At 40.1% G+C, this 24,118-nt stretch overlaps 1 protein-coding gene across 1 annotated transcript; it reads left to right on the top strand.

The window, feature by feature from the left end:
* The first annotated feature begins 402 nt into the window (after positions 1-402).
* On the top strand, positions 403-23,289 carry LOC109210980 (pentatricopeptide repeat-containing protein At5g10690). Its single transcript, XM_019374463.1, has 12 exons — positions 403-787; positions 1,086-1,268; positions 1,398-1,530; positions 3,743-3,840; positions 3,959-4,120; positions 4,229-4,297; positions 4,641-4,776; positions 11,004-11,236; positions 18,637-18,714; positions 19,863-19,931; positions 20,316-20,492; positions 22,871-23,289. The coding sequence occupies exons 1-12, from the start codon at positions 500-502 to the stop codon at positions 23,144-23,146; spliced, it is 1,902 nt and encodes a 633-aa protein (XP_019230008.1). The 5' UTR covers positions 403-499; the 3' UTR covers positions 23,147-23,289.
* The last annotated feature ends 829 nt before the right edge of the window (positions 23,290-24,118 follow it).

The following is a 24,118-nucleotide window of genomic DNA, read 5'->3' as shown; positions in this document are numbered from 1 at the left end:
CGCCACTGGTTATGCCCCATCTATATGGTACTATATATTTATAGTATAGGAAAGTCTAATTAAATACCAAACAAATATTGAAAAATGATCCACTATTTGTTTTCCAATGTATGACATTTTCCAGAAACAAAAAAAAAACACAAAATTGGTACTCTTACCAAATAGTTATCCTACTTTAATAATATCCATGCAAAACTAGAGTTAAGCAATCGAGTGGGGTAAACTTCACATACAAAAGAAAATACTTGGTCAAAAATAGAGTTTTCCCCCAATAAGTGCAATTGTAACTTTGTGTACATTAAAAAAAATATTATAAAATAAAAACAGAAGAAACCAAAAAGAAATGGTATTTTATATGTTGGCGATAGAACACACAGAATATTCCATTTAATTACCTGCCAATTGTCCAATTCTGTGTTCCACATTATCCGCTGGTGTGTTGGCTCTTAGAAGCCAAACTCAACCTTCAATTTTCCCCCAACCGATCAAATGTGGAGCAATGGTTAGTCTTTCTACGAACCAAATGTATGCAAAGATGCATCAGTTTCACGCCTTACCTGCTCACAATATTCATGTGCTGTTTCCTACAAGAAGATGCAGCTGGAAACAAAATTACTCTTTTCATATACCAGCTTTATTGTCGTCGTCTTGTTGCTTGCCAGTGTCTCGCCGTCAGTCGAGAAGGTATTATTTGGGCAGATTCAAAAGACGCTTCCGTTCTGAACCTAATCTTAAACCCCTCACTTCCCGCATCGTTGAGCTCACTCGCCGTAGACAACTCCACCAGGTACAATTCAATATAGGGTTTATTTTCCTCAATTTCTGCTCTCGTTGCTTTTATTGAACAACTGCTTTAAGCTTCTAGTAGGACTCTAAAAGCTCGTATGAGTTAGATTTCCTGTGTTAACAACAAAGAATGCTAGGACGAAGCTAAAGAAATATACTTAAATTGGACAAAACATGAAAAATTATATATGGTGACCAAGAGAATGTAAAATGATGCAGTAATGTACAACTAAATTGACCTGTTAACTTTGGAACATTTGATTTTCTTTTAACTTTCAAAATTATTCATTTGTCTCTAGATTTTTGAGGAAATTGAGATTGCGAAAAAACGACATGGGCGGTTGAACACCATTGTGATGAATGCAGTGATGCAGGCTTGTGTTCATTGTGCTGATATAGAATCGGCCTTAAGGGTCTTTGATGAAATGTCAGGCCCAGAGGGTTGTGGTGTTGATAATATCACTTATGCTACACTTCTAAAGGTATTTGGTGCTCAGTGAATTCCCTATAATATTACATAAAAAATTATAGCAATGAATAGGTTACAGTCGGGAATAGTGGCAATTGAAGAATTGAATACGTCTAAGCATGCTTACTATTTTCCCTGGAAGGGTTTGGGTGATGCCCGAAGAATTGATCAAGCATTTGAATTACTTGAAGCTATTGAACAAGGTACTGCTGTTGGAAGTCCAAACCTTTCGCCACCCCTTGTTAGTGGTCTGCTGAATTCTCTAATTGAAGCAGGTAAGTTTTTTCTTGGAGTAAATGGGAATTCATTACATGCTTTTACTGTTTCTCCAAGATCTTTATTGCTGGCGCAAAACTTTGAGGCTGTATGTCATGACACCACGTCATCATGTCACGTAGGTTATATTTTTGCCATATGGAAAGCTTACATAGGAAAGAGGTTAGCACTTGTAGGAAAGTTCTAGAGAAATATAGAGGTTTCCCTAGGAAGACCCTAGAACCCTATCGATTTGCTAGGAAAGTCCTTGGAAGATTCTAGCTATGTAGAGAATTCTAGGTAAGGGTCTTACTTGTAAATAATAAGGGACATGTGTAACAATTAATATTTACATACTAGCCCCTAGGAGAATAGTATATAAAGGGAGCGAAGATTCCCTCTTCTACTTCATGGATGGGATGCAAAAATTGGGCAAAGCAGGAGTTAAGAAGATGTCAAGTAGCCAACGTGGACGAGGCCATAGCGGTAGTCGAGTCGCTCATGGACTTCATGATGGAGCCTGCCAAGTTCAAAGAAGGCAACGCCGAGAGGGGTGGGGAAAATCATGACAAGGACAATGGGAAAGGCATAACCGAGATATACGAGGGCAATGGCAAGGGGCCATCCCATAATGGACTGGGGTCCAAGAAAAACGGCAAGGGGCCGGAAAACGGTAGCGAGTACGTGCCTAAGGGAGGGTGCTACTTCTGTAAAGGATCACATCGGGCAAGTGAATGCCCAGAGTTAGGGAAACTTGCATCAATGATCGAAAACTTTGCTCAGGCACACAAGGGTGACACAGGAGGGATCGCATCTATTGGGGGGGATGCGCTTGGAATCTAAGCCGAAAGTGGGGGATTCCAAAGCCTATCTTGGCGCCAAGCAAATGGAGCATGGTGGCAGCAAGAAAAGTTGGGCGGATATAGTTGAAGTGGACGGCAAGTTACAAAGTGATGGCACACTATCGGACTTAGTCGATGCACCAAGCAGAGGGGTCAAGTTTGCCAGTAAGGCTGTGACCACGGAGGGCAGCCAAATAGGGAGTGGAAGCATGGACCCGATGCTTGAGAAGCTGCTAGACTTGGTCGAGTCATGGGGAGATTCAGGCCAAGAGCAAGGAGAGGCATCTGATGAGCGGAGGATCGAGGCTATCATTACTAGCCGTCCAAAGTACAAACGGAACAAAAAGAAAGGTGACCAGTACCTTGTGATATGGGAAGGCGAACCGCTTCATAGGGCATCATGGCTAATGGACAAAGATTTCCGGCGACGCCAAGACGAGGTACACGCGTACGTGTCGATGCTTTGTGCCGAGGGCGGCACAAAATTGGGTGGGGGAGAGTGTCATGACCCGCCACGTCATCATGTCACGTAGGTTATATTTTGCCATATGGAAAGCTTACATAGGAAAGAGGCTAGCACTTGTAGGAAAGTTCTAGAGAAATATAGAGGTTTCCCTAGGAAGACCCTAGAACCCTATGGATTTGCTAGGAAAGTCCTTGAAAGATTCTAGCTATGTAGAGAATTCTAGGTAAGGGTCTTACTTGTAAATAATAATGGACTCGTGTAACAACAAATATTTACATACTAGCCCCTAGGAGAATAGTATATAAAGGGGGGCATTCATTTGTAACTCACCAAGCAAACAATCCAAGTTTTCTCTAATACAAAGCTTCCTTTAACAATTCTCTTGTGTCTTTTTACCACTCTCTTAGCGATCTTGAGTGTAGTAAGGCTGACTTGGCATAGCAAGAACATGAGCAAGTTGTCAAGTGCCGCACCTGTACTTAGTTAACGACTAAGGACGTGACATGTAGGACTAATCCGTTTTCCATATTGGACATGTACGAGCTAAAGCAGGATATATATATACACGGTCAGACATGAATACATACAATATAGTATTGCATCAGAGTGTAATCGTTTAACAAAGCTCTATGCCTTTTTATTGATATATTCTGATAACGATGGCAATAGCGCGAGCTAGTTCTTTTACCACTAGCTTTGTTGTAGAATCATGTATCATGTGGTAGCTTTTTAAAGAAAGGGATGGCTGATGAGTTTGTGGAAGAAAATAAAACAAGAGGAAAAGCACTTTTTTTCTTCATTATTTCTTACTTTCTCTGCTAACTACTCTTTTTTATTTCCCTTTATTGGATATAATTGTTTTTGTCAAGATTAATGTCTTGGCTTTCTGAATATACCTCCTTTACTTCTGCGTTTCTAGTGCAGGGGATCTACGCCGTGCTAATGGTCTTCTTGCACGATATGGTTTTGTACTTCACGAGGGCGGATATCCATCCGTCTTGGTCTACAACTTATTGATGAAGGTCTTCTGCCTACCCACTAGTTTAACTTCCCGATTTGTTTGATCTCTCTGTTTTTATCATTCTTTGTAAAAAAAATTATGCGTCGAATTATTTCTCAGAGCCATTGCCAAAATTTCAGGGGTACATAAGCACTGGTTGTCCTGAGGCAGCATTAAGTTTGCATGATGAAATACTAAGACACGGACTGAACCTGGATAAGCTCACATATAATAAACTAATCCTTGCATGTGTGGAGACTGGAAAGTTGGATGTTGCAATGCAGTTCTTTGAGGACATGAAGGTTTCATCTCTGATACTCGAAGGGCCAGTTTAGAGCCTCATTATTTGCTCAAATGATTTGGCGCATGATTATTGTTTACCTGAAAAAGTATACTTCTGACTGGTGCAGGTCAGAGCACAAACTGTTGATGATGATGACATTTTCCCTGATGTAATCACCTATACTACGTTGCTAAAGGTCTGTGTGCATGATACTTTTTACAGTTAAAAATCATTCCTTTGGAACTCCTACTATAGAAATGAGATAAATAGGTGTCAGATAAAGCCAACAATAATTAGAATCTAATTGATCTTAATTCTTTTTTATTCTTATGAGTTAAATGTCTTCACATATACTACCTTCTTTTTTATTAGATTCACAAGTAGTAATTCTTTCACCATATAAGTGTATTGTTTTAACGTAAAAGACTAAATTGAAGCTCTGCCGGTAACCTATGTATACTCTTACATTAATATTGATGAAATTAGGTTTTCTGCTGTCATTTATTGTCAGTGTTTAGAATTTCTGTTTTTTTTGGTAGGGTTTTGGTCATGCTCAGGATCTTCTTTCGGTTCAAAAGATTGTCATAGAAATGAAATCATCCAACAACATGCATATTGATCGAGTTGCTTACACAGCAATCATCGATGCCTTCTTGAATTGTGGGACAATAAAAGGTATGCTCTATGCAGATATTACTGAAACTTCTATAACTCATGGTTATGAAAGTATACTTAAATAACTCATGCCAATTCCAAATGATAATAAGCATGAGGTGGCTATCACTGGCGAAATTGAAGTAACATTTAACAAATAATTGTAAATATTGAATCTTAGTATCTGCGTTGAAAGTAAAAACCTTAGTATCTACTGAAAAAGGTCTTACAGTCATGGAAATTGAGACAAATTGCTTCCATGAGAAATATACCGTATATCTTGTGAATTCTCCTTTCTATGTGCAAGTGTATCTGCTTGCTTTGAGTTCCTCCACTCACAATTTCATAAAATGATTCAGGTCACAAAGACCAAACTGATCAGTTTGGATATCAACTTTAGATGTTGATTGGTATGTCTTGTTGAAACAAAATTTATAGATTTGGATTGACATGTAAACTTACTGGGAACTGTGTGCCAATATAGGAATAAGTGTGAGATTAATAGCCTGTTTGACCAAGCTTTTTTTTTGGGCCAAAAGTGCTTTTTTTGGCCAAAAGCACTTTTGGCCAAAAATTGAGGTGTTTGGCCAAGCTTTTGGAAGGAAAAAAAGTGCTTTTGAGGAGAAGCAGAAGCAGTTTTGAAGAAGCAGAAAAAAGTAGCTTCTCTCCAAAAGCACTTTTCTGAGAAGCACTTTTGAGAAAAATACACTTAGAAGCTGTTTTCAAAAGCTTGGCCAAACACTAATTACTGCTCAAAAGTGCTTTTCTAATTAATTAGCCAAACACAAACTACTTCTCAACAAAAGCACTTTTTTTAAAAGTACTTTTGAGAAAAGCACTTCTCAAAATAAGCTGATTTTAGAAGCTTGGCCAAACGGGCTATAAGTGAACATCCTTTTTCAAAATTCCCTAATTTTCCTGAAATTATTTATAACCAAAGTTGTATTGCCATGATTTTGACGTGAATAAAGTGAATGGTCACCGAAATTCGTATTGCCAACCTCAACTTTTTTGGGATTGAGGGGTAGTAGTTTTTATAGATATAAAGTTCAATTACCACAAGTTTTCTCGTTAGGAAGTTTTCAAGGACTAATTGAAAAGTTCGTGGAAGTTCAGAAATTTGTTTGACTTTTTGGATTGTAAGTAGGTCAATTGAAATAGGATACAGTGAGTACCTCTTAAGTTGTCATCAAAAGTACATTTGTCTCTATGGCATGTGAAAAATAAATAAGGAAAAAAATGTAAAAGTCCAACTGATAAAAGAAACAAGAGTACCTTGCGTTGTGGCTTTTGTCAGTTTACCTCCTCTTGTCACTGCCTTACTGGCCAAGCATAGTTACTTATCTGTTGGGAGACGTCCATTATTTGAGTTCGCTTCTTCCCTGGTATATGTTTGTCCTTTAAAAAATGGTTCATAAAAGAATAAGTCCTTATAAAATGGCACCTGTTCAGAACTGTCTTTTCTATTTGATTTTCCCACAAGCAAACCGTGTTTAAGTTTCTAAGTTTCTAAAACTTCAGACCCACAGAGGTTTAGTGGTTTGGCTTTCAGATTTGTGTATCAGTGTGGAAAAGTAATCTGGTTAAATGACGAGCTTTCAGTTTAAGAAGCAACGTTTTTAAATTACTGTTTGCTGGCAAATCAGTAAACCGGATCTTAAGAACCTTCAGAAGAAAGGTTAGACAAATTCGTATGTTCCATAAAAAATGTAAACTTCGTATGTCACTAAAGAAATACAGCTAGACAAAATATCATCCGTTTATTTGGTGAGGTCAGCAGGAGATTTCACATTTTCAGTTCATTCAGCAATCGAGTAAAAGCAACTGCGTTAAGGTTTTGACAAGTATGAAAAACTTGCTAGAGTGCAGAAAACATTGGTAAGTGTTGTTGGCAAGCTTCTTTCCACTAGGACAACTTCGTGGCGAGTTTAAAGGTTTTATGTAAGTGAGGCTTCCGTCTGCTTCAGGGTTGTACTTTAAAGAACAAGCCTTACTGGGATCTGGGCAGAAATGGAAAGTATCACCTCTCCCACAACATTATATCAGGCATAGTAAGGCCTCATTTGTATTTTTTAAGATTAAGACGTCTGAATCTGAATACACATCTGAATATTAAGATGTGTATTAAGATTCAGACATCTGGATCTGAATACACATCTGAATGTATTAAGATCCGAATACTAAAAATTAAGACTGTTTGATTTTTAACATCTGAATGTATAAAATTTATTGTATTTGAAAATTAATAAACATAAAATTCAAAAGAAATACACTAATCTAATATTCTATCAATAAAATATATAGTTTTTTAAAATATGATATTTGTTGGTGGTGATGACTAACGGGTGAATAACGACAAGAGGCGGTGGTTAGTAGTAGTTTTAGTTGATGATGGTGGTTCATGCTAGTAGCTAGTAGTGATTGGTAGTGGTGGCGATTATGATTGAGGATGGTGGTGGTGGGTGGTGATAGTTAATAATTGCGGGTGCTGGTAGTAATTGTGATTGAGGAAGGTGGTGGGTGGGTGATGGTAGGTTATAATGATGGGCGGTGCCGGCTGTGGTTGTTGATGGTGATGGGGTGGTTAGTTGTGGTAGTTGAGGTGGATGAGTATTGATTGTGGGTGAGACTTATGTTGGCCTGAGTGGTGGGATGGTGGTGGTGATGGTCGATAATGGTGGCTGCTATGATTGAGGATGATGGTGGCGTCGTGGTGGAGGTGGTGGCATGGTGGTAGTTGATAATGGTAGGTGGCGGCGGCAGTTAATAATGAATTGTGATAGCATCTTAATGAAATTAAGTCTCTGTTATAGATCTTAATCATACAGACCTATTCAGACCCATGAAGTGGTTGTGAAGTAAAAAAAACAAACACAAATTATTAAGATCTGAATAATTAAGATTCTGACTTTAAAAACAAATGCATTTAATGTCTAAGATCCGAATGATTAAGATTCAGACATCCAAAGTGCAAACAAATGAGGCCTAAGTGACTTGTTCCTAGACCTCCCGGCTATCACAGATCAACCAGTACTATATACAAAAGGAGGTATCAATAGCATCGGCCACATTGTGTTTATTGGCAGGCTGATATCTTGGGACTGTCCACATTAATAAGGCAACTGAAGTGTAATTAACACCTTTATGAGGATGAGGAGCATGTTAGTCCATAGAACAACAACAACAACAAAAACAACCCAGTAAAATCCCACCAGTGGGGTCTGGGGAGGGTAGAATGTACGCAAACCTTACCCCTACCTCGGAGGGGATAGAGAGGCTGTTTCCGGGGAACCCTCGGCTCAGAGACAATAGATCTGTGACAACAAAACCCCAAAAATAATATCAACAACGTGAGAGACATCAAATAAATGGAAAAACAGTAACACAAATATTATGCAAAAGTGTGAAACATAACATAAATCGCTAGCAGGGCTAGACAAAACACTATCATACTCGTTAGTACAAAGAGGGAAACCGGGACAAAGGAGAAAACCGCTCGACTACCCTTAACCTACAACCCTAATGCTCGACCTCCAAACCTTCCTATCAAGAGTCATGTCCTCGGAAATCTGGAGCCGCGCCATGTCCTGTCTGATCACCTCGGCCCAGTACTTTTTAGGTCGCCCTCTACCTCTTCTCGTACCTGCCAAAGCCAACCGCTCACACCTCCTAACCGGGGCATCTAAGCTTCTCCTCTGCACGTGTCCGAACCATCTAACCCGCGCTTCCCGCATCTTGTCGTCCACCGGAGCCACGCCCACCCTCTCCCGAATATCTTCATTCCTAATCTTATCCAGCCTAGTGTGCCCACACATCCATCTCAACATCCTTATTCCTGCTACTTTCATCTTCTGGATATGTGAATTCTTGACTGGCCAACACTCAACCCCATACAACATGGCCGGTCTAACCACCGATCTATAGAACATACCTTTGAGTTTCGGTGGCACATTCTTGTCACACAGGACTCCAGACACTAACCTCCATTCATCCATCCCACCCCAATACGGTGCGTAACATCCCCGTCGATCTCCCCATCTCCCTGGATAATTGACCCTAAGTACTTAAAACTTTCTCTCTTGAGGATGACCTGTGAGTCAAGCCTGACTTCCGTATCCGCTTCCCCCGTCACGTCGCTGAACTTACATTCCACATATTCCGTCTTAGTCCTACTCAACTTGAAACCTTTAGATTTCAGGGCCTGCCTCCATACCTCCGGTCTTCCATTAACGCCGCATCGCGTCTCATCAATCAAAACTATATCATTAGCGAACAACATACACCATGGCACCTCTCCTTGGATATGGTGTGTCAGTGCATCCAGCACTAGGGCAAATAAGAACGGGCTGAGCACAGATCCTTGGTGTAACCCCATAGCCATCGGAAAAGGCTCTGAGTCACCTCCCACAGTCCTAACCCGAGTCATAGCTCCATCATACATATCCTTTATTGCCCCAATGTAAGCCACCGACACACCTTTCACCTCTAGACATCTCCAAAGGACGTCCCTGGGGACCTTGTCATATGCCTTCTCTAGGTCAATAAACATCATATGCAAATCCCTCTTCCTATCCCTGTATTGTTACACCAACCTCCTGATAAGGTGGATAGCTACCGTAGTAGAACGACCCGAGACACCGCCTCCTTATCCCCCCTTCCACCACCCTCTCCCAAACTTTCATGGTATGACTTAGTAACTTGATACCTTACAATTCTGGATATCACCTTTGTTATAATGATTATTCCGGCGTCAGAGCAGACGGGACTATCAATCCCACAGTAAATTAACCTTGTCTGCAGTACCACCTTAGTTTACTAGACCTTGGGGAATTGGCTAGTTACCTTCGCTCCGCGTGGCAACCTACCTATGTTTTGTCTTTTTCCTACGAGACCTTATAGTTTCCCAGCCTTTCTCCGCCTACATGCCCCCCGAAATCAGATTGGCTTTTTTCTTGAGGAAGGTCCATCCGCTTCTGTTTTCGAATAAGACTAAGGCGTGAGCGAGGGTCTCTTTGTGGTGGTCTTTCACCATCTTCCTTTTGATTGGCCTATATCTTTGAATCCGGTCTTTCGCTATTCCCACAGTCCCTTAGTCCCGTACCGGCTGTCGGTCTATCTCATATTCGCATAAGAAGGGACTTGTTTAATGCCGGAAGTGTAATTAAGTACGTGGTTGTAGAATAGTCTTTTCAGTAAGTGCTGTTGCACTTGTAGAACCATTGGTCATTGATTCTTCCTCGCAAACCTTTCATCCCCGCTGTCTAGCTCTCGCCTTATAAAATGGAAAAATTCGTGAGGATAGTGGGTAACTATGGTAATATCTTTCATGCTGCAAATAGATGCAGTCTATCATCTATTATCATTTATAGATACGAGTGTTATTCATTTTGAAAGAATTAGTAATCACTTAGGGGTCGTTTGGTATGAGGTATAAGAAGGTATAGTGCTGGTATAAAAATTTAATACCACCTTAAATTTTTGTTTGGTTAGCAAACCAGGTATAAGTTATCCCGGGATTAAAATTAACACCGGGATAAATTATACCTTGTAGAGGGTGGGGTAATTAGCACCGGGATAACTTATACATTCTTCTTAGAAATTATGCAATTGTCATTTTTAATACTACGTACCAAACAGTGGATAAAATACAATCCTAGCATAACTAATCCCAGCATAACTTATCCCAGCATAACTTATCCCGGCATAAGCCGTATTCAAACCAAACGACGCCTTAGGTGTTTATTGTTATTGGTATTATGGGTTCAAGCAAATGAATATTTGCCAGATCCCTGTGTAAAATATTCCAAAATCCTATATTTCTAGACTAATGACCTTTGTCAGTACTAATTGTTTTATGTGTTTAGACTGCTAAAGAAAGATGCACAAAATCACTCGATAAGGTGAATTTATCTCTTGTTATCATCTCAAAAAAACAAAAAACAAAAAAGGTGAATTAATCTCTTAATGTAGTGTGTTTCCTATAGTATAAATATGCATCATACCATCTCCTAAGAAGTTGAAGATCTCCAATTTGTGGATTCTTGCTTAAATGCAAAAATCTGTGTCCTCTCTTGTTGTTTACTCTGTTTCAAAGTAGCTTATAGTGTGTAAAATTTAACTAATTAAAGAAAAGGAGTATGTAAGTTATAATTGTGCTGAGCACTCTCAAGAATTACAATTACGTTGATGGTTTTTCTGCTACCTCCATTGTCACTTTGCATATTGAAAATTTGTACACAATATGATAGGCGCTCTGACTGTGTATGGGGAACTAGTAAAGAGAGCTGGAGAAGGTTCTACCTTGAGGCCAAAGCCTCATCTCTTCCTTGCTCTAATGCGGGCTTTTGCTGTTAGAGGAGAGTACGAAATGGTTAAAAAGCTGCATGGACGCATGTGGCTGGATTCATCTGGAACAGTCACCTCTAAAATTCATGAAGAAGCTGATCATCTCCTTATGGAGGCAGCATTGAACAATGCGCAGGTACTTTCTGCATACAACTTTCCTTGATTTTGAAGTTCTTATACACCAGCATAAGTCTGGATTGTTATATATGTACCACTTTCCATGGAAATCATCTTGCAATGATACACTATTTCATAGACATTGTTCATGATTTATGTAAAGAAGAGGTTATGCTTAGTGTTGTGGACGACTTTATTTTATAAAATAAAAGCAACGCCAAGTTGAAGAAATTGAATGCTCTGGAGGTGAAATGAGGATATCACCTCCCAGTAGAGACAGTTCACAGTTGCAACAAGTCCAAGATGAATTATATGAGAACTTTTTCTTTGATATTATTGTCACTGCCCGAGCCCAATTGCCAAGGTATTGTTCGATTTGACCTGATCCCTCTAGCCACCTCAAGGCTTTTGGGCCTCAGGGTTTTGTACCCTTGGGATTTAATCCAAAAGGTGTTAGAATAGTCATGTAAATAGGAGTAAATAAATAACCCTAATCCAATATATATTAGGAGTAGGACATGTTATGTGTGTATATATATAGGGCTCATTGTAACATATGAATATACATTAATAATATATTTTCTCCCGTGCTTTCTCACATGGTATCAGAGCAACCGTGAGAAATTTATCGTTGTGCGTCATTCCAACGATATCCGGGAAGAAACAACTCAGTCACCGTGCAATTTTCCGGTGACCTAAGTGACTAATTGCGTCAAAGTCACTAATTATCAGTGTTGTGCAAAAACCAACACCACCACAGGGTTCCCAAGGCTCCGGCGACCAAACCCCAGTAAACCCCACCGGAAAACACCACCTCACGCGCCCTCACGCGCCGGCGATATTCCGGCAAATCTGACCCACGCGCCCCCACGCGCCGGCGCGTGAGCACTGTTTCGGCCATTTTTTGAAAATCTTCCAGTTGGACAGTCGGATCGCCTAGTAATTCCGAGTCTGTCCATACCTTTTTCGTTTGATTCCGACCACTTTGAGTTTTTCCGGCGACTACACTGATTTTTCCGGCAGCTACAGTACTTTTCCGGCAAACACAGTGTTTTCTTCATCTGTTTCAGAGAATTTTCAGTTGATTCTTTTTGTTATTTGGTGATAATCCAACCATGTCTTTGGGAGTCGATGCTTTCGGGTCTAGAAACCCGGGTTCTGGCAGTTCCGGTGTTATGATTACCTCAGAACCTTTAATGGGAGGTTCAAACTACTTAGATTGGGCTTCATCTGTCGAGTTGTGGTGTAAAGGTCAAGGAGTTCAAGATCATTTAACAAAAAAGGCTAGCGAAGGTGATGAAAAGGCCAAAACACAGTGGGAGAAGGTCGATGCTCAGTTATGTAGTATCCTGTGGCGATCTATTGATTCCAAGTTGATGCCCTTGTTCCGTCCATTCCAGACATGTTATTTAGTTTGGGAAAAGGCTCGTAATCTATACACTAATGACATATCTCGTTTCTATGATGTAATATCGCGAATGACAAGCTTGAAGAAACAGGAATTAGATATGTCTACTTACTTGGGACAAGTTCAGGCAGTCATGGAAGAATTTGAGACGTTGATGCCAGTTTCTGCTAGTATTGAAAAACAACAAGAGCAACGACAGAAGATGTTTCTAGTTCTTACACTCGCTGGACTCCCTAATGACCTTGATTCAGTACGTGACCAGATTTTGGCTAGTCCAACCGTCCCCTCAGTTGATGAATTATTCTCTCGATTACTTCGCCTTGCTGCAGCACCTAGTCACCCAGTGAGCTCATCACAGACACTTGACTCATCTGTCCTCGTATCCCAATCAGTGGACAATCGGGCATCTCATACTATGGAAAATAGACGAGGAGGAGGTCGTTTTGGAAGATCTAGACCCAAGTGCTCCTATTGTCATAAACTTGGACACACTCGTGATGTATGCTATTCTTTACATGGCCGCCCAACCAAAAATGCTTATGTTGCTCAGACTGAGACTACAGGTAACCAGGGATTTTCTTTATCTGAAGGGGAGTATAATGAGTTCCTTCAGTATCGAGCAAGTAAGCAGACATCTCCACAAGTAGCTTCTGTTGCTCAGACTAATACTTCTGTTGCTGGTAATTCTTTTGCTTGTGTTTCCCAGTCTAGTCCTCCTGGACAATGGGTTGTGGACTCAGCCGCTTCTGATCATATCTCTGGTAATAAATCACTTTTGTCAAATATTGCGTATTCACAGTCTCTTCCCACTGTTACTTTAGCCAATGGGTCTCAAACCAAAGCAAAAGGAGTTGGACAAGCGAATCCCCTACCCTCTGTCACTCTAGATTCCGTTCTCTATGTCCCTGGCTGTCCTTTTAATCTTGCATCTGTTAGTCGTTTGACTCGTGCCCTCCATTGTGGTATATATTTTATTGATGATTCTTTTATTATGCAGGACCGCAGTACAGGGCAGACGATTGGAACAGGACTTGAATCAGAAGGGCTTTACTACCTTAACTCCCTAAAATCCTCCAAGGCATGTCTAGTTACAGATCCTCCGGACCTAATTCACAAACGTTTAGGACATCCAAGCTTATCCAAGCTTCAGAAGATGGTGCCTGGTTTGTCTAGTTTATCCACATTAGAGTGTGAGTCATGTCAGCTCGGGAAACATACCCGAGCCTCCTATCCTCGTAGTATTGAGAGTCACGTAGAGTCTATTTTTTCTTTAGTTCACTCTGATATATGGGGTCCTAGTAGAGTCAGTTCAACCTTGGGATTTCGTTATTTTGTTAGTTTTATTGATGATCATTCAAGATGTACTTGGATTTTCTTAATGAAAGATCGTTCTGAGTTGTTTTCTATATTCCAGAATTTTTGTGCTGAAATTAAAAATCAATTTGGTGTTTCCATTCGCACTTTTCGCAGTGATAATGCCTTAGAATATTTATCCTCTCAATTTCAGCAGTTTATGACTTCTCAAGGAATTATTCATCAGACCTCTTGTCCTTATACCCCTCAGCAAAATGGGGTTGCAGAGAGAAAGAATAGGCACATCATTGAGACTGCTCGCACACTTCTCATTGAATCTCATGTTCCGCTGCGTTTTTGGGGCGATGCAGTTCTCACAGCTTGTTATTTAGTTAATCGGATGCCTTCCTCTCCCATCCAGAATCAGATACCGTATGCAGTATTGTGTCCCCAATCACCCGTATACTCTGTTCCCCCTCGTGTTTTTGGGAGCACTTGTTTCGTTCATAACCTAGCCCCTGGGAAAGATAAGTTAGCTCCTCGTGCTCTCAAGTGTGTCTTCCTTGGTTATTCTCGTGTTCAGAAGGGCTATCGTTGTTACTCACTTGATCTTCGTAGGTACTTTATGTCCTCTGACGTCACATTTTTTGAGTCTAAACCTTTCTTTACCTCTTCTGACCTTTCTGACCCCCTTGATATATCTGAGGTCTTACCTATACCGACCTTTAAGGAGTCTACTATAGCTCCTCCTTCACCTTCCGCCACAGAAGTCTTACCCGAGTCTCCTATAGCTCCTCCTTCACCTTCCGCTATAGAAGTCTTATCCATTCCAGCCGTTGAGGAGTCTAGTGTGGCTCCTCCTAGACTCCCTGCCACAGGAACACCACTTTTGACATATCATCGTCGTCCGCGCCCAGCATCAGGTCCAGCTGATTCACGTCCTGCACCTGACCCTGCTAATACTGCGGACTTGTCTCCTCTTAATCAACCGATTGCACTTCGGAAAGGTATACGGGCCACCCTTAATCCTAATCCCCATTATGTCGGTTTGAGTTATCATCGTTTGTCATCACCCTATTATGCTTTTCTATCTTCTTTGTCCTCTGTTTCCATCCCTAAGTCTACAGGTGAAGCATTGTCTCATCCAGGATGGCGACAGGCTATGATTGACGAGATGTCTGCTTTACATACGAGTGGTACTTGGGAGCTCGTCCCTCTTCCTTCAGGTAAATCTACTGTTGGTTGTCGTTGGGTGTATGCAGTCAAGGTTGGTCCGGATGGTAAGGTTGATCGTCTTAAGGCTCGTCTTGTTGCCAAAGGATATACTCAGATATTTGGGCTCGATTACAGTGATACCTTCTCTCCTGTGGCTAAGATAGCATCAGTCCGCCTTTTTCTATCCATGGCTGCTGTTCGCCATTGGCCCCTCTATCAGCTGGACATTAAGAATGCTTTTTTACACGGTGACCTTGAGGATGAAGTTTATATGGAGCAACCACCTGGGTTTGTTGCTCAGGGGGAGTCTCGTGGCCTTGTATGTCGCTTGCGTCGGTCACTTTATGGTCTAAAGCAGTCTCCTCGAGCCTGGTTTGGTAAGTTCAGCACAGTTATTCGAGAATTTGGCATGATTCAGAGTGAAGCTGATCACTCTGTATTCTATCGGCATTCTGCCTCGAGTCTCTGTATTTATCTGGTGGTCTATGTTGACGACATTGTTATTACCGGCAATGACCAGGATGGTATTACTAAATTGAAGCAACATCTCTTGCAACACTTTCAGACTAAGGATCTGGGCAAACTAAAGTATTTTCTGGGTATTGAGGTCGCTCAGTCTAGCTCAGGTGTTGTGATCTCACAACGAAAGTATGCCTTAGATATTCTTGAAGAGACAGGAATGACAGGTTGTAGACCGGTTGACACTCCGATGGATCCGAATTCTAAACTTATGCCAGGACAGGGGGAGCCTCTTAGCGATCCTGCAAGATATAGACGGTTGGTTGGTAAATTAAATTACCTTACAGTGACAAGACCTGACATTTCCTTTTCTGTGAGTGTTGTGAGTCAGTTTATGGATTCTCCGTGTGATAGTCATTGGGATGCAGTTGTTCGCATTCTTCGGTATATAAAATCAGCTCCAGGCAAAGGTTTATTGTTTGAGGGTCGAGGCCATGAGCAGATCGTTGGATACTCAGATGCTGATTGGGCAGGATCACCTTCTGATAGACGTTCTACGTCTGGATATTGTGTCTTGGTAGGAGGAAATTTGGTGTCCTGGAAGAGCAAGAAACAGAATGTGGTTGCTCGGTCTAGTGCAGAAGCAGAATATCGAGCGATGGCTATGGCGACATGTGAGCTAATTTGGATCAAACAGTTGCTCAAGGAGTTGAAATTTGGTGAGATTAGTCAGATGGGACTTGTGTGTGATAATCAAGCTGCTCTTCATATTGCGTCAAATCCAGTGTTCCATGAGAGAACTAAACACATTGAGATTGACTGTCACTTTGTTAGAGAAAAGATACTCTCGGGAGATATTGCTACAAAGTTTGTGAAGTCGAATGATCAGCTTGCAGATATTTTCACCAAGTCCCTCACTGGTCCTCGTATTAACTACATATGTAACAAGCTCGGTACATATGATTTATATGCACCAGCTTGAGGGGGAGTGTTAGAATAGTCATGTAAATAGGAGTAAATAAATAACCCTAATCCAATATATATTAGGAGTAGGACATGTTATGTGTGTATATATATAGGGCTCATTGTAACATATGAATATACATTAATAATATATTTTCTCCCGTGCTTTCTCACAGCGTCTCGACAATTAAATCCTGAACTCGCCTTTATATGGTCACTAACTTTCCCCCCATTCCAATGTAGGCAAGTTTCATAGAGAACACCTTTTCGAGTTCAACCACTAGTGGTCTGTGTGCTTATATTCAACCCCTCTTAGGGACTGTCGTGTTGGAGCAACTTAGCTGATACCACATGTCATGGCCCAAACCCAACTGCTAAGGTATTGCCCGCTTTGGTCCAGCGCTGTAGGCCACCTCAAGGCTTTAGGCCTCACGATTTTGTCCCCTTGGATTTTAACCCAAAAGGCTCAATGGTTGAATCCTGAATTAACCTTTATATGACCCTTAACTTCCTCATTCTGATATGAGTTTTGCCTAAGGAAAGTTTTACAGCTAACCCCCTGACAAGTTCAACCGCCAGCGATCTGTGGACTACTACAACTATAATGATCTTTATTTTTAATATTGATTTCTTTAAGGCTCAACTGCCAAGATCTCAGCTACGGAAAAATATTGTTCAACTTCCTAACAGAGAGCCGAGTTCCTATGAGAAATTGGGACCATAACAAGTTCATGAAAAGTACCTTCCATTGGAATCGACTCATCTACAACTCATCTTTGAGAACTTGATGTGCTCCTACATAGGAAGGGGAAATGAAAGTAAGAGTCATGTACATGGATGGAAGAGCGCACTTTGAGGTCCTACTATGTTAAGGCATAGCACCTAACCTGCTTGCTTGTTGGCACGTTAGGGCAAATAGGAGTCTGAGTTGGCTGGATTGACCTAGAGTCCCACTACTTCAAATTCCTTGTATGCTTAGCATAAAAATAGGTGCCTCTATAGCTAAGGTGGTAATAAGATGTTCTCAATTTCCCAAACACACTTCATCTGTCTAAGATTGGGTTTGTGTTTCGAGAGAAAAGAGATGTTTGCATTGCGAGGTGCGAGGTGTGAAGGCAGATCGAGAACAGATCTATTTGCCTGTTTCACCTATCTTTTCTATTATGGTTGGCTTGGAGACATCACTGGAAGACCATCATCTCTATCTGCATACAAGCAGATTAGGATCTTATGCCACGGTGACCGGCCTGTCTATCTAGTATCTACTACTAGGACTACCTCCATGGTTTAAGTTTCTTTCATCTTTTTGGCCTTTGGGTATGTTCTTGTTAAGATAGTGGTAATACCTTTGTTGTCCCAACTTTCGAGATAGTTTGAGAAAGTAACTAGAAAAACAATGATTTATTTCTCTTTTTCCTTTCTGGGCTAAAATCAGTTTTAGCATTTGTTTGATCATCATCTAGACATTTTCTACGTAAGCTGAGCAGATATTGGATCCTATTATCTGGTTATTCTCTTAATCATTAGATATTCCGTCTTTTGTTTCAAAAATACGAGTGGTAACAACAAGCAGTTGGTATATGAAGTGTTTTGCAGAGCTGTTTTAATTGTTCCAACATGAGTTATCGTTGTTTTTCCTCTGTTACGCATTCTGGTTTTTCATTGAATGAAGTTGATTGCTCAAAACTAGCAGTGAAAACACCATGTTTTTGGTTGAATTATGTGAACTGTCTCATCTAACCGGTTAAACCATTAAAAGATTGTCAGTTTTATATATCTTATTTAGGTCTGCAGCACGCCCCTTCACATGACCTATTCTTTTTCCTTGAAAGATGATCAGTTTTATATAATTATTCTAGGTCTGCAACACTGCATTTCGACCCATTTGAGACACAACAACCTTGCGTCAATTTAATTTACATGTTTTTGTGAAATCATTCAGCTATTGGACTTGTTATATCTTATCTTCAAAGTTTAAATATGTTTCAAAAGCGCACTTCTCAAGTCTTGGTTCACCATGTTGTATATGATTTATGGACATAAATACCTATGCTAATTGTTGCTCAATTGTCCTTTATCAGTTGGATTTGGCCCTACAGTACATGAAAGGCATTATTGGGAAATGGAAGAAAATACCATGGGCTAGTCGAGGTGGAATGGTAAGCCGTAGTCTCTGATGATTTCATCTATTTGAGCTCCAAATAATACAATTACTTGGCTCTTTTTTTAATTTTTATAACCCAATTACTTTGCTCCTTTATTATATGCTAGATTTAGTTTATGCTTAAGCTTAGCGTTTTTCAACTTCATGGGGCACATGTTAGTTCCAACCTTTCCAAAATAAGGGCTCTATAAGTTGCACCGAGAGTTCATCCATGCTAAATAGTGGTAGATCGTATTCTACATGTCATCCTTGACACCTATCTACATGGAAAAAAGAAACTAAATATAAAAAAACCACAGTAAATCTGTCCGCAGCTGGAACTTTATTTCCTTGGAAATCCTTTTGGCTGTCACCACTTCGTCTTTAGAGAACAAAATCAAGGCTTGTTAAGCAAGAAATATCCTTCCTTAGGCTTGTTATGAAGAAATATCCATCATTTGGTCATTGTTTCTCTTGCTCTTTGTGAAATTGATAGAACTGAGCAATGCTTTTCCCAATCTTCCAATCATATATAAGCAAACTGTCATTGATCTGAAGCTGTTTGATGCTATCACATCTCTGAGTATCCAATTTTTGTGGAAGATTCAGGAATGTACTCCTGATTCCTTATCATTTCTGCAGTATTCCTCATCAGAAAGAGTATGTTGTCTTCCAAGTTCCAATGAGTCTCACTCTTTGGTTTTTGGTCTCTTCTTATGTTGGAGACTTCTGCACTTCAATATGTCCCAAAACATGAGTTTTTCCATTCTCTGGTGTCTAGATCCTCTAACTATTCTTTGTCTTGGGCCAGTATGAAAGTGGGGTTCACAGCAATTAATTTTCCTCTCATTCCTAGGTATAGAGATGTATGAATTGAATGAGAGAAGAGTTTTTTGTAGTCTTTAAACCTTATGCAGTAACTTAGAATACATTGGAGTAATTCACATAAAACGAGGGTAAGAGTGTATAGAATTCAAGTAATCTGGCAAACAGAAGCTTAGACATGGAATAGTTTTCTCTTGTTCCTTTTTTTCCCTTTAGTTTCTGCTTTTCCTTCTGTTCATGTTTTACATGGTATTTGTGCTGATTCTTGGATTTCATATTGATATCTGTTTTCGTATCTTTCACATCACCCACCCATATTACAGTTTAATACTGTTGTAGGTTGCTCTGCGGATTGAGGCATTACTTGGTTCCAGTGTTTCTATATTTAGCCCTTGCATACTGCCACAGGTATGTAATCCCATTTTGCACTCTCATATCCATTAATGTCTACTAATCCTTTGTTTGCCAGGCAAGCACTGTATCTGTACTTATGGTACAGATGAGCTTTCATTACCTTTTCTATTTCAAGCACTGATCAGTGTGATATCTGTAATATTTGCTTTTCTCCTCTGAACTAAACTGATACACTCCCAGTCCTTAAGTCTCAAATTCAAACTGAAGAATTTGTGTAGTGAATTAGGTAAATGCAGTAGAAGTTGAGTTTGTGCTATAGATTATTCTGAAGATATAAGAGTTGGCCTTGTCCAGTCTGTTGGTAGTATTTTTTGGTATTGTTTAGCTTATATGTATATAAACTATTGACACATTAATTTTGTTCTTTTTCTGGTCTAGCTGTCAGTACGTGATACAATCGAGCATATCATGGTGCCATTTTCTGAAGCAAGGCCACTGCAAGCAACCCTGAAACTGAAGCAAGTGGTCATGCGTTTCTTTAAGGATTCGATTGTTCCAGTTGTAGATGATTGGGGAAGTTGTGTTGGCATACTGCATCGTGAAGACTGCAATGAGGTACTTTATCTATGACCTGTATGATCTATTTGGCTCTCTTGGTTCACTGCATGACATTATTCTCTAGTTTGTCTCTATGTGCTTCTGAAACATTACACACTCTTGTACAGTTACAATCTCCACTTTCTTAAATATCTTTAGCATTCGGTTACGTCGGCACTATTTATTTTAGGTGCTTGCAGAGACTGCTCATCTATTAGCAGTTTGTGAATTTTATCCCTGATCTGGCAATCTGATCACTACCACTCTTCATGCGTGATAAAAAGTTCATACATCCTTGAGAATATAGAGCTTTAACGGTGAGTGATTGATCGCTGTGGGCCTGTGGGCTGAATATTGGTGCGATAGTTTCAAATGTTATTGATCTATTAGGTTTTTGTCTTGAATTACACTAAAGAGGGGGTGGGGCAGTCCCAAGCATGAAAAGACAGGCTGCTTATATGAACTCGGCCATCCAAAAACTTCACTTGTGCGAGGACTGTAAACTTAAACATTACAGCTGTCTCAGTCAGCAAGTCATAGGACATTTTTTCAAGATGGTGTAAGGAATTCAATTACTGCCTCAGTGAGCCCTTCCTAAACATCTCCATCCAGTCAATGGCATCCATGTCACAGAGAATTAGGCTTCGCAAAATAACGAGAGCTTTTCACTGGATACTAATAAGCAAGCCAAGGAACATTTATCATTTTTAATCCCAAGGAACTAAGCAGGAAAACAGAAGCATCTCTTATTAATTCTGCATTTTCACCCTTTCATTTTTTCCAACTTTATGGAGAGGAAATTTATGACCATTCCTGATGGAAAAAGTCAACCTCCTTGAAGGTATATGACTGGTTGTTCTTATCCGGATAGTTTGAAAAAGTTAATTGACTAAGGTGGGAAGTATTGGTCTTCATTTTGAGCACTGATCACCCTACCTTCTCATAGGGTGGAGTTATCTGCTTCAGCATAGGTTATAAAAACTTTATAGAAAATATCAAACTCCAGAAGACTAGTGAATGAGAGAGTTCAGCAGTGGATCAGACGAAGAACGCTGCTTTAGATTGTGACATGTAAGAACAGATACCTACTGCTCCATGTAAAGGTCTTTGAAGAGGTGCAGCTGGTTCAATGTGAAGAAGGTATGCAGAAGCATCATTAGTGCGTGAGACCACAGTTCTAGGAATGACGGAGGATTTTGGTCTCAAACAAGTCTGGAAGATAGTTTTGAATTTAAAGACAAAAGGCAACCAAGGTAGTGCCAAGAATAACCTTATGAAAAAGATCTTTTATGCTCTTTGGGAAAACGATCTTGTAAATTGTGGTATAAATGGAAAGGAGCAACATGTTGTTAGGGCGTTAGTGGGACTATATTATGTCACATGGAAGTTGGAATAGATGTATACAGGGAGCTAGGCCTTTGAACTGAGTTCCTGTTATTTCCTAGTACCTATCTAACGCCAATCAGACAAGCCAAGTACGTGTGCATTTTTTTCGGGTATAGAGAGCATCAAGATCGCATATTTTCGGACAGTAATAAAGAGCTTAATTGCCTGAAAGTTTTTGAGTTATAGAGGCCAAGAAACAGCTTCCCAACCAGTTGCCACGCTTGGTTAATAATTGAAACGTTAAACAGGGAAGGACACAACTTAGCGGGCCGGGGCGAGGCAGGGCTTAAGCAGGGAAATATGCTAGACGGGCCAGGGCAGCGTGGGTTAAGGCTTGCCCTGCCTCGCTCCGCCCACCACATTTACGTCCCTAAGTTAGAGGAGGATTTTGGAGGTTAGTGTTGAAAGACTGAAAGGAACACAAAGTTGAATGCTGATCATTCGGAGTATCGGGGCTCAATAATGGGTTAGATACAACTCAGAAAGAGAAAAAGAGTGAAAGATACAGTTGATGACTTCTTGTCCTCTGTCAAGTTGCTCGAGAACCTGTTAATAGTCATGTCCATATGTATCCTTGATGATGCCATAGCCTGACAATCGTGAAGATAATAAGAGCGTTAGTATGTTTTGATGAAATCGAAGGAAGGAAAGCCGACAATGAACATCAGACTATTAGAACTTAAGTAGAAAGACGGCAATCCTAGAGCAAAGTCACTGCTAAGTGGTTGGCGTTTTTCCATCTTCACGCCTTCACTAATGTCGGGCTGCATGGACTATTTCTCATCCTTTGTGCTGTTTACCATTTGCGTGAAATTGACTTTGAACTTTGACCTCAGAAAAATTTCGTGTTCTCCCTGTGGGATATAAAAGAAGTTAAATAAAAACAGAAACCAACATCCTAGGTTCCTGCTTTGATATCCTTATTGAGTAGTTTATTTGGTTGTCTAGTAGACCACTGACAAGCCTAGGTGTGGAGTTACTTCTAATGCTTTCTGTGCCTAATATTGCAGCTGGATGCGCCACTTTCAGCAATGATGAGAAGTCCACCTCCTTCTGTAACAACCTCAACATCCATCGGTCGTGTTATTGATCTAATGCTAGAGAAGAGGTACAAAATGGTTATTGTTGCAAAATACGAAAATGTGCGGGGAATGTTTTACAGCTCCAGTGTAAGGGCTGTCGGAGTTTTTACATCTGAACAGCTATATAAGCTTGCTCCAACCTCATCGGAGCTAGCTGTTCAAAATTCTTCTTCTTGTAGAGAACCTATTGAAATATGTAGATAGTGTACCTCAACAAAGGAACTTTTCATGAGCATATTCTTATTCCATTGTAGAATAGGCTATCATTTCTTTTTGGCCGCTGAGTTCTTCGTCTGTCACTTATCACAGCAAGATTGCAATACTATCCGCTTTGAATGGTTTGATTAGCTCAACAATATGTAATGTTGGTGCTGGGTTGGTGACAGAAATATTCACGTATATGCGAACTTTGTAGTTGTTAAAACATGATTATATAAGTAAATGTATTCCCGTATGTGGGCATGGATGAGCCTTGACTGGACCAGGATTAATGGAAAACGAAAGATTCCCCATCACATCATTAACAATTAAATGATCACAAAATTTAATATGATATCAAAATATGCAGAATTTAAGTCTTACCTTCCCCTATTAACAAGTAGGTACGTAATTGACCCAAAAGGAACAGGTCGCGCTTAAGGGAGCTTGTTTTTTTTTTTTTTTTTTTTGTTTTTTTTTTTGGGTTAGAGGGAGTGTTTCATGACAATTAATTAAATAAATCCATCTTTTTGAACAATTTAGGCTTTTTAGATAAAATGATGACACAATTAAAGATGAATAAGGTCCTTATGTGACTTAGAACCGAGGGTTTATAGGAAATAGCATTTTTACCTTGCACAAGGTAGGAGTAAGATCTAGGTACACTTTATTCTCCCCAAACCATTTGTAGAATTATATTGAATATGTTATTGGTGTTGTCTTTATGTGACTTAGGCCTCCTTGTACTGGAGGCTAGAGTCGACCACATCGTCGACAGCAAAGATCACGCAACATTTTTGTATAGCATTTTCCACAGATGGTTCCACGCTTCCACTTTTAATGCTCATATCAAATCGGTTCTTGCAAGCTCGTAAACCAACAAGTAGAGGAAAACTAGTAGTCCATATCCTAGTGAATCATCGAATGGAAACGAAGAAATTGAATCCTTAAAGTTAATTTGAACTTGAGAGTTCCAAA

Source organism: Nicotiana attenuata, unplaced genomic scaffold, assembly GCF_001879085.1.
Source record: "Nicotiana attenuata strain UT unplaced genomic scaffold, NIATTr2, whole genome shotgun sequence".
In the NCBI taxonomy this organism is placed as follows: Eukaryota; Viridiplantae; Streptophyta; class Magnoliopsida; order Solanales; family Solanaceae; genus Nicotiana; species Nicotiana attenuata.
The sequence above is the reverse complement of the archived record's forward strand: the minus strand, read 5'-3'. Positions and strand labels throughout refer to the sequence as shown.